This window comes from Letharia columbiana (assembly GCF_014066305.1).
Source record: "Letharia columbiana isolate WasteWater2 chromosome Unknown Sc0000003_s0, whole genome shotgun sequence".
In the NCBI taxonomy this organism is placed as follows: Eukaryota; Fungi; Ascomycota; class Lecanoromycetes; order Lecanorales; family Parmeliaceae; genus Letharia; species Letharia columbiana.
Window position 1 is genome coordinate 704153 of NW_023501039.1, and position 11182 is coordinate 715334.

Sequence of the window (11182 nt, forward strand, 5' to 3'; positions counted from 1 at the left end):
GTTATGCTGGTTATATTCTGGACCCAAGTCAGAGTATGCATGCATGTATGCATGTATGCATGCAAGCTGCATAAGTGACAAATTCTAGAAAATAAGAAAGAAAAAGTTGGGGACCTAGGCCATTATGATCAAATATGTACCCCTCGCTTTATGAAGACTTATTATTATTATTACCCGTAATTGTTTTTCTTTTTTCTCTTTTTCCTCCTCAACTTTCATCACAACACCAAACATCCAAACACCAGTCACAACAGGACGCGGATCTCAACCGCCAACGAAAGACTAAACTAACTTCACTCTTCCTCCCTTCCCCGACAACGGTGGCAAGGCTTGACAGAACCCGGATGCATTTTACAGGGAGATAGACAATTGACCAAAATTCTCTTTACTCTTAGTCTTACTCTTAGCTAGACTTTCATTCGGCTTCGATCCGGAATCTTTGCCTATCACAGTGGCTCCCTCAAACAGCAGCAGGGGTAACCTCGGTATAGTTCCAGAACCTAAGTAGAATTCACGCATTTCCTCACTGCTAGACTAATTCCCTACTTCTTCCGGTCCACCGCCTTTCTGTTTCCATCCCCATTACGTCTTCGCCCCATCCTATTTGGCTCTTTCTCATCGATTCTCAAAACATAATACGAGGCGCAAATCTCTACCAGAATGACGGACTCGTAAATAAGTCGTACCTATCAAAAGGAAGAAGCCCAGGGTTCGCTTCCCCAGAATTGCCTGACCCGGGCTGACCCCCACGGCACTAATTGCCCACCGAAATTCCTGGGGTTGACAGCGTGCCATGCAGCAGTGAAGCCACAAACGCCACCAACTGCCCTCGAAAATAAACCAGCCCTTACATACGCCAGTCAGCCTTTCCCATACGTCCACTACCTATACGAAACCAGCATCGTATCAACTCGCCAAATCTTCGACAGCTGAACGCAGTAACCGGGCTCCAGGAATTGAACACTGCAAAAGGAAATTCGATACCGGCCTGCATCAAAGGATACTGGAATGAGAATGTGTGGTGGCCGAATGCAGAGAGGCGGCTTCCTTGTTTCATTCGCTTCACCGCCCGACCTGTCTCTCTTGGACCCATCCATCTTGTGATGGCTGGCGTCGGGGAATTCTTTGCCAGCTCCAATCTCACGAATCTACATTATTGCTGACATCGATCATCGCGCTCATACGCGACCCATTCATGGCCAATACTTACCCTTTTGGTCGCTTCAGGGTCTGATGGACTGAACGCTTCGAACGGACGTAAGAGTCAGATGGGTTCACTGTCTTCTCCTCCAATCCTTGAAAGACCGAAGTCATCCTTTGAGGGAAGTGCTACTCGTCACTTCATAGGCTGAGAACCTGATGACCAGTGTCGCTTATGTATGCGCTTCAAAGCTGGCTGAACAGCGCATCAGTATGGCGCGCATGGACCCAGAGCTCCATGTGACTCTCCTGAATGGCGGGTTGACCGCATTTTGCTACCAAGCACCGACTTTTGCCTCTTACGTGCATCAAAGGAACAATGCAAGGTGCTCTGGTCACCCTTACTTCCAAGGCAACAGTACCTACTCTTTATCCTCTACTGTCCTTATCAGCCGTGTGGTTGCCAAGGATTGATCCTGTGTGGGCTTCCCTATGTTGCGCCCTGAACAAAGGTGGCGGCTATGTTTGCATCTTGATGCCCTTGACGCTACAATCGAAAGCTCGTATACGCCGAACGGTGAGGCACATACTATCACTACATCGTTGCCTATGATTGAGGGTTTGAAGACCTCGTGCTGTGAATCTAACTTTGCCGTGCCCTTGCGCATAAATTGAATGAGGATAAGATTGCCGACTAATTTAACAAGTGAGGCAACCAGGGGAAGAATAAAGACCGAGGGGAAGACGTACCGACAACCGAGTCCGGACGGGAAAAAGCTGGTGGAAATCTCTCAGGTGAAATCCTTCGGTCTGACTGATGGTGACGAGTGCAAATTATCGAAGGATTATCTTATAATCAACATCCCTTGAAGATTACTTCAGGGACTGTTCCTAGGTACGGTATACGGTAGACATTTCAACTGCAGAGAGGGCGGGTCATGTGCCCCCGCGGGGTCCGAGCCTCAGGATTTTTAAAGTTCATCTCACCTCCCAATTTCTGGTCAGCAGACACCACTGCTGATGGTAAAAGTCTACAAACGTTTCCCCTTTTTTGATGACGCCGCAGTCGGGGTTTCAAGTCGGCGAAGTGACACTTCATCATCGTCATCCTTCCCATTTCCTTTCCGCTGAAGCCGCCGCCATTCAGCTTGTTTCAATTTAACCCGTGCAGAGGAGCTCAGCACTCAGGGGGTAAGCTGACCACCCGCGACGATCGTGTATTCGAAGGCGGCAACCTCGTAACATTTTTAGACATTCAACGTCGTATCCGTCCTGAATGCCGACAAAAAAGAACAACTCCCCCCTGGCTAGTGGTGATAATCATAATGCTAATGCCAATGCTATCAATCAAATTGGGATTTGGGAGATGAAATTTTACCAACAACCTTTGCGTTGGTAATCCGGTAATCCCCAACCCTTGGACTACCACGTGCTGCGTGTCGCCGCGTGGGGGTGATCTATCCCGTGAAGATCCCACTAAAAGTCGGGGAAGGCATCCAACATTTCCCCGCCCGATGAGCCGACGAGACCCTCCCAAGTCCAAACAGGACAAAGTCCGGCGCGGATCGACCAACGGAGCGGTCCTGCTGCTCACCGTTGAAGGATTCTTCATGAGAAGGATTCTTTACGAGAAGGATTCACTTAGGCCTTGATAAGAAGAACGTGGGATTCTCACGTGCAATCCTCAATCTCCTCTTCCAAATTTCAGAGTGACCTGAGCCGTGTGGGGTGGAGGCGAAGCTTCCATGGAACGCCACGACACCTTTCACAATTTCCAGCAGCTATGCTAGCAGTCTGTCACCTGTCAAAATTTGATTACACATCCTTTTTGACTTCAGGAACAATAATTAGTTAAGTGTCTGATAGATCACATTTCAACTTTGCCCTTACTTACCTGCCTCGAGTGTCAAGATGATCTAGCTCCACCTTTCCCTGCGTACGTAACGTGGGGATAGTCGGCGATTCATGATCTGTCTCTATAAGCCCATGGGAGTCTCTCCAGCCCAAAACGCTCGGATTCCGGGCCAAGAGCACGGGGTACATCAGGGTATGCCAAGCCTACATGAAGGCGCCGCCACGCGATAAAAGCAGGGAACGCCGCTATCGTCATCCCTGGTTATCTGATCGAGATGCCGAGAGGCCTAGACTTTCCGTATCAGATTGAGGCCCTCGGATATGCTATATCTGGGGCTCTGGGGAAGGAAGAGTCAACGTGCAGATTTCTTTGGATCCTGGTTCATCGACCTCGTCACCTCCCTCGCTTGCGCGGAGGATCTAATTTCCTAGGTGTGTCCGTGCTCGAGAGACTAGGTAGTTGCCCCTGGGAACTGTAGTCCATGACGGTGGTGGGCGGCACGCAAGATGATCAGAACGAGTGGCAGTCGAAGTGGCACAAACATCTAGAATATCGACACCACAAGCATCGACGAGAAGCCATCTCATTATTGTTGTACGCTCTCACGGAAGTATTTTCCACCATGAATGATAGCCGTTCTGACGATGACACCAAAATCTAACAACAAGATTATTCAGCGCACAGACTGCCACTCTCCCCGATGCTCTGCTTCGTGGCTGCGATGTCGTGGCATCAGTAGGTCTAGCACGCGACGCATTTCTCAGACCTGAAGCCGCTCCAGGATATTCCCGTGTCCCTGTGCTTTGAAGGTACCATCTCGTCTCTAGCGCAAGCTGTTCGAAGATGGACCGGAGCTCATGCTTTCCCACCCTCTTTCCTTGATCGCAGAAAGGCACCCACGGAGCATGGGCTACTCATGATCCTTCCCCAGTCATTCATTCGATGAATCCACCAACCAACCAACCACACTGTCATCCATCGCAAAGCCCGCAAGAGCTCCACCGTACCACCTTCCCTCAGAGCCCGCTTCCGATGGAAGGAGCCGTCGATACGACAACGGGCGGTCGAGACCACGGGCACGGGAAGTGCAGCCAGAAGGAAGTGGATGCGGCGGCGGTAGAAAGTCTTCTCCCGTCTCCTCCTCCTCCTCGGTCTCAACGCTATCGGCACTAGTCAGAGAAGAAGGATCGCTGTCCGTTAAAGACACATACACACACTCTCTCTCTCAGCGCAATCGATTTCTTGGCTTGGAATACGTGACTGTGTGGGTTTGACACGGCGCCGGTATTCAATAGTGATTGCATTTTTCTTTCTCTCTCTCATACTGGCAGCGTGCGGGCTGCGGCGGAGCGATCGGATGTACACGGGACTGGACATGAGGTAGATGAGGTGGTCTGGAGCACGGTGCGTGGCATCTTTTCGTTCTGCTCCCGGAGCTGGAGGGGATAGGTGTGTGCTCTGGTCAGGCGCGTGGACAATCCGATGATGATGTCTATCTGTCTCGTCAACATTGCCTTTTCTGTCAAATCTATGCCAAAGGCCCTTACGGCTCACGCGATGAGGGTATGACAATAAATTAATCCTATCTTCGGTCTACATGGGCGGAGATCTAGAATTCATTGTCGTCGCTTCCGGCGATGATGACATTGTTCACCTTGAGCACCATGCGACACAGCTGCGTGGCCAAGAGCAGCTGCTGCCTCTTCCCGATCAGTGGATCGATGACGAAGTGCTCACGCATGTCGTTGCTTCCACTCTGCATGCAGTCCACCCCCAGCCTCGAATTCGCCTCCTTAACCTGCCTCGACTTGATGGAAGCCAACGTCTCAATCGGGCTCAGCCCAGAGTTCTCTGCCAGGGCCATGGGCACCGCGTCAAGTGCGTCGGCGAATGCCCGCATGGCGTACTGTTCCAGGCCAGGGCTCTTGACTGCAGCCTCCTCGACTGCTAACGAGCAAGCTATCTCCGCGGCGCCTCCTCCATAGACGACACGGTTGTCTTTAACGAGGTTTCGCACGACGCAGAGGGCGTCGTGTAGTGAGCGTTTGGCCTCGTCGATGATCATCTTGTTGCTTCCTCTGACAAAGACCGTTACTGCTCGTGTGTTTGCGCATTCCTCGATGACCAACATCTTCTCCCTCGTAGTACCGAAGCTCATCTCCCGCACAACCCCTGCCTTTCCAAGCTTCGCTGCGCTGAGATCCTCGAATCGGGGAACGATCCGGCCGTTTGTTGCTATTGCGATGAGTTCGATTTCGGGACCTCCAACCCATCTGACTGCGGGAAGCTTGTTTTGTAATAGCAGGTGGTTTGCCTCGTCGTCAAATCCCCATTGACATATCACAAGGTTGGCCCCTGTATCTTTTATCTGCTGAATCATCTCTGTGAACTTGTTCTTCTCGTAGTTCTGCAGCTTCTTGAACTCTTCAACAGTCGTTATGTCAAGCTTGTGCTTCGTCTTCGGCTTCGGTGGCTCGAAGGCGCAAGTCAAGATCGCCAGCTTGGCATCTCGTACCTCGTCTGGCATTTGAGGATGTGAGAAGTCTTTGTCGACTATAACGCCCTTTATCAGAAGCGTATCTTCTAATGAACCACCAACTTTGCCGTCAACCTTGATCAGCTCGAAGTCGACATCTTTTCTCTCGAGATCAGCGACGGAGAGGACAGCGTCAACGGCTATCTGGGCGAATTGATCATGGGCTTTTGATACACTAGACCACCATCAGCTTTGCGTTTCCATGGCTAGTGTGTTAGATCATACATTTTGCTTCCCAGGCTGGTCTTCGCAACCTTAAAAAGGTTCTGCCGCTGTTCCTTTGTGAACTCGATCTTGTCGCTTATCCGATCCAGCTCTTCCACTGCGACCTCACAGGCCTGATCGTATCCGTCTGCTATCCGAATAGGATGTATTCCCTTGTCGATCAGGTCCGCAGCTTGTTCTAGAAGAGCCCCTGCGAGTACAACAACACCTGTGGTCCCATCTCCTATCTCATCGTCTTGCGACTTTGAAAGCTCAACTAGTAACTTTGCAACGTGATTCGATATTTCCATCTGAAAAGCCAGCCATCAGTACGGTGTCTTGTATCGTAGGCTTGACCGTACCTGTGAAAGTATAGTAGCCCCATCATTGGTGACTGTGATATCTCCGTCTGGCGAAATAAGAATCTTGTCTAGACCTCGCGGTCCCTTTTAAACCAAATCTTAGTCACATCTCAGGTTTCTCCAGTGGATTCCATGGCCTGATCTCACCAGTGATGTTCGGACAATGTTGGCCACTGTCCTCGCGGCAGTGATATGGGATTTGACAGCGTCGTTTCCGTGCTGTCGCTTCTTTTTCCCTTGACTAAATCCAGTCAGACCAGTCTTCCCCTACACAACTCCAATAGCGCCCATATTGTCGTGACAGCAAAATAAGGGGATCCAACGTACTCTCTGACAACGATGAAAGGCCGACCCTGTTCGTCCTTCATCACCGAGGCTACAATTCGAGAACGTCAGCTGTGGTACTGATATAGAAATATCATAGGGACCAAGTGTACCATTTGACATATCCAACTCTGAGCATAAGATGCTATCAACTTCGTATCCTACTTGCAAAGCTTGGGGAGAGCTCTGTTCTTTTGAGTAACTCACGCATGGCCATCTTGAGCACTGCAGTGCTGTTTTTGTCTTGGAAAAACCAGTCCAGTGATCAGTATCGAGTCAAAAGATAATCTACAGAGGAGAAAGCCAGGTAAATCTGCAGTTCAGTACAGATCTTGATTCGTTGTATGATCTAATATCATGTAGGCCGTTGAAAATATTTGGGAGACGTGCCGGCGCGCTAGCGCTATCCACGCGACTTGACCGTCGTCGATCAAGAACATCCGAGCATCACAATCACTTTGCGCCTCACACCAACATACATTGTCCACTTCATCTTAACGATCACTAGTTTCTTCATCTTCAGAGGCTATCTACAATTGACCTTTGAGCTTCTTCATTACCGCCCATCGTCGTACTGCACTCCGTGTAGCACTGACTAACAACGCTCACACGTCACAATGCCTCGTGAGTTCGTCACTGTCTTACTCGAGCTTCGCGTCACTTACACGATCATGCATACTAAACATTTTGTTCTAGCCCCTCTTCCGGTCGAAGAAAGCGACGTGGAGTCGGCCCCTGAAGATGTCCAACCTACGAAAGCCGAGTCGGCTGAGACCAATGATGAACCCGCGGATTCTACAATGAAGGACAAGGAAGACGAAGAGGATGATGATGATGGAGAAGAAGAGGATCCAGAAACGTCAGTCTGGGCTCTTATGGATTGTTGCATCTTACTGACTATGGCTCAGCTTCATTGTCGAAGCCATCAAGGACCACCGCTCAGACTTCGAAGATGTGAGCGATCGCTGAATGTCCGAACAATTGCCAATCGCCTGCTAATTTGATGGTCTTCCAGGGCCACATGCGCTATCATGTCAAATGGAAGGGTTACGAGAAGAAGGCAGACCGCACTTGGGAGACCGAGGACAATCTCGAGTAAGCTTGAGTGTTGCCCCAACTCAGCCACCATTCAGCTTGCTGAATCCATTACAGGGGCGCAAAAGAGATACTGGAAGAGTACTGGAAAAACATTGGCGGTAATCCGGCTGTAGACCAGCCAAAGTCCAGCACCAAGAAACGAGGCCGTCAAAGCACAGGCGGAAAGAAACCCGATACAGGGAAGCGACCAAAGATGACCAAGTCAAGCCGAACAAGCAGCGGCAAAGGCAAAGGCAGAAAGAGCAATGGAGCGGATGATATGGAACAAGACGGCTCACCCGTCCCCCTCATTGGCTACACGGATGAAGGCGACGATGACTGGAAGGCACCTCCAGCAAAAGACGGAGCGTGGGATCCACTAGTCCAGTCCGTCGACACTGTGACACGTGAAAATACTGACGGTGAGCTGTGGGGTTATTTGATATGGAATGCGAAGAACGAAGACGGCAGATTCTACCGCTCGAAAGCGAAATTGCCTGTCATCTACCGAGCTTGCCCGCAGCGGATGCTGCACTTCTACGAGAAGCACCTGTGAGAGCTCTATCAAGGCCGCTTTCATGACCAACGTCGCTGACTGTCACTCTAGTGTCTTCTCAACGAGCGCGCCAGATGCAGCAACAGATGCGCCGGCGAAGGAGGAGGCCTCTGAATAGATCCCCATCTCGATGCAAAAATTGTTCATTTTCACCGGTGTGGGCTAATTCAGGCACGTTGCGGTCTTGGTTATTCTCCCGCAGCCGGCGCTGCCACGCAGGCTCTGTGCTCAGAATTCATTTCCACGCATGGCGTCTGTCTCGTGGGCGTCGTTTTTCACGTCCGCTTCCCCATTCTCATCTCCTGTTGGAAAACCCCAGTCATCATTATGTACTTTAGCTCACAGGATCAACCGAATCACTCGGCAGGCGTCTAAAAAGTCAGGGATCTATTCCGGACTCGACCATGGCTTTCGAGATCGACCTGACGCCTCGTTCGAAGATCATAGATAGGAATGCAGATCATTCACTCATGGTAGTCTGGCAAATTTTATTCTTATGCGTCTGATGCTACATGATATCTGCACTATTGAGAAGATGAGCTTCCATTTCGCAAGAAATCTCAAGCCAGCCCAGAAACGTATATAAAGGTGCCGTAGGTTTGTTTTTGAAAGCCAATAAGTCAAAGCCAAAAGATCAAAGCCATACGCTCATAGGGTATCTCTGACAGATCGATCAAAGCAGACACAAGTTCCAGCAAACTGCCTAGCATATCCCTTCCCACTTTTATCCACCTCCCAGCCGCACAGTCTCAGCACTTGATTCCGGCAGCAAAGTCCCCTCCAAGTCCTCAGCTTTTTTCGGGACAAACAATCCCCTTCGCTACCCCAACGTCCTCCCAATCCACCTCCCAAATACTCAGGACAGCCATCTCAGCTCCAGGCCCCTGCGGCTGTCCTGGCTCCCTCTTTTTAATCTTCCCCAACACCCTGGCCATCTTCCCCCTTCCCTTCTCACCAACAAGCTCCTTCGAATCATTGTCCCATATCCCGACACCTTTCCAGAGAGTGTACGTGCCATTAAGGTACGGCGGCTTGTCTGTGAATAAGTCTCCGAATTGGAAAAACTGCTTATACCCCCCACTAGCATCGCGCGAGGAGGATACAACACGAGCGTAGAGCTCTATGATGGCGTCGACGTTGGTACGTGAGGCTAGTGCGGCAGCGTTAAACGCTTCTCCTATTCGAAAGCAGGTGCGCAGGACGGTGCGATTAGTGAAACCGAGGATTGGAGAGCGGTCGCGGATGGCCTTCGGGAAAGGGGGACGCATGAATGGTAGGGCATCCCTGTTGGAATTCATGGGCACAAGCTGTGGATCATCAGTGGGAGATACCGGTATTCGAGACGATTTTGCTGGTGTGTAAGTCTTAGGTGAGAGCCACTGCAATTTTGGTGACAAAGGTACCTTTGCAGGTGATACAGGGGAAGTAACCTGGAGACTCTTGGATTCGTCGACCAGAAGATCGATGAGGCCATCATCTAGGTCATTGTCATCGAAGCAGTTCTCGGACCCTTCTGACGTTTTCGCGCGATGTGGGTTGGCGTTGCCTGTGACGTGAGTTAAGATGCATGAGGCTTGGGAACTCCATTGGGGCGAAGAAGGGACGTCAATAATGTCGCTGGCCACTAAGGGCGGATCCTCGTCATACATGACTAGTCCATCTGAGTCTTGGATAGCTCCAGGCCAGTGCGCTTGCTCGTTGTCCAGCTGCTCATCAATATGTAAGGTATCATCCAAGAACTCCTGCGGCCGCCACTCTGAGCCCAAGGGTTCTTCTTCCGCTGGAACCGCAATTGACTGCATCATCTCTTCGAGACACTCATCGTCCATGGGAAATTTGTCTTCTTCGCCACGATCGCCGCATTTGATATCGTCAACCTCACAGAGGTCGCCTGATATCGAGTCCAGGGGTTCGAAATCGTTTACCATCATTGTTCCCTGAGACCTTCGGTTTTGGAGAGTCGGAGGGCTTGTTTGAGTAAAGGGTGGTCCACCAAAGTCTTTGACTATAATGCTGCCATCGGACTCCAGGGTTTTCTGGATGGAAGGCTCAACATGATGGTATGGACTTGCCCGTCGTTCGGTAGTGAAGTCTTGGCCATGAGACTGATCATTGTGGCTGAAACCTGCTTCGACTTCATCGCTTTTGGGAGGAGTGGGGGGAGTAGCTTGATTGACGACGTTGGCCCGAGTATCGGCATACGCAGCCTGATAGTTGTTGGCGAGTCCAGAAGGCTTGCTCTGTCTCTTCCTACCGTTGAACGCTGGCTTAACCTCACATTCGACTGATGTATCACGGACCCTCTGCAATTGCGGAATCTGTTTCAACAGATTTCCAAAGGGCAACCCAGCCTTCACAGGTAGCGCTCCATCTGGGGAAGACGTTGGCTTGGTCCTTGACAAGCCTTGCGAAATATCCTGGCAGTCCAGTTGTGCCGCTGTCCTGGTTCTCTTTGTCTTCTTGGAACTCGCAGCTTTTTTGGGCTTGGATGCTGTTGTAGCAGCAAATGATTGAGTCTTCCGCCTCTTTGGAGCCCTGGGTTTGTCGGCTGACTTGGACTTAATGGCAGCATCCTCGTGCTCCAAGTACATGGGAGCTGTGTCAGAATAGCCAAGGTGATTAATAGGTGTGAAGCCGGAGACTGTTGGCGCAGGATAATGATCATCTGAGGTCTCGTCCAGCATTGGCTCATCCATGATCGCGGCCTCTCTCATCTCATGTAAATTCCATCTCCAAACTCTTTGCGCTATCAGTCCTTTTTTCAATGCACCTCCAGCCCCTCTAACCCCCACCTTAGCTCCTCCGCCACCAGTGTTCTCCACAGTAAATGTTTGAAGAGAGAATGTATCGCATAGGTTGAGCAGAGGCAGAGAGAGAGAGAGAGCTCGGAGAAATGCCGGTCACATATGCACCCCGCAATCCAAAAAGGGCTAAGTGCGAGGGTTTTGGTCTGAGGTTCCCCAAGTCGAGTCGAAGCTCCATATCAAAAAGACATCCTTCTATTTTGACTGCTGGATACACTGTTATTTGATTTGCTTTGATAAACATGCATTTCTAGTTACTTCTAAGACCTTGTTGACAAGGTCTCAATAGACTCGAGAATAGCTCGTTCAAACTGGACCTTGTGT

General features: G+C 50.4%; 3 protein-coding genes across 3 annotated transcripts; 1 reads left to right on the forward strand and 2 right to left on the reverse strand.

Annotated features, from left to right (window-relative positions):
* Nucleotides 1-4604: 4604 nt before the first annotated feature.
* On the reverse strand, nt 4605-6638 carry HO173_001700 (uncharacterized protein; the record flags this gene model as incomplete). Its single annotated transcript, XM_037303637.1, has 7 exons — nt 4605-5706; nt 5757-6046; nt 6098-6181; nt 6245-6338; nt 6425-6473; nt 6535-6552; nt 6629-6638. 7 exons carry the CDS (start codon nt 6636-6638, stop codon nt 4605-4607), a joined length of 1647 nt encoding a protein of 548 aa, XP_037169359.1.
* Nucleotides 6639-7038: 400 nt separating this feature from the next.
* On the forward strand, nt 7039-8172 carry HO173_001701 (uncharacterized protein; the record flags this gene model as incomplete). The annotated part of the gene is made up of 6 exons (XM_037303638.1): nt 7039-7045; nt 7118-7280; nt 7330-7375; nt 7437-7516; nt 7574-8050; nt 8106-8172. 6 exons carry the CDS (start codon nt 7039-7041, stop codon nt 8170-8172), a joined length of 840 nt encoding a protein of 279 aa, XP_037169360.1.
* A 670-nt stretch (nt 8173-8842) lies between these two features.
* HO173_001702 (uncharacterized protein) lies at nt 8843-10750 on the reverse strand (the record flags this gene model as incomplete). Its single annotated transcript, XM_037303639.1, has 1 exon — nt 8843-10750. The coding sequence occupies one exon, from the start codon at nt 10748-10750 to the stop codon at nt 8843-8845; it is 1908 nt and encodes a 635-aa protein (XP_037169361.1).
* Between the last annotated feature and the right edge of the window lie 432 nt (nt 10751-11182).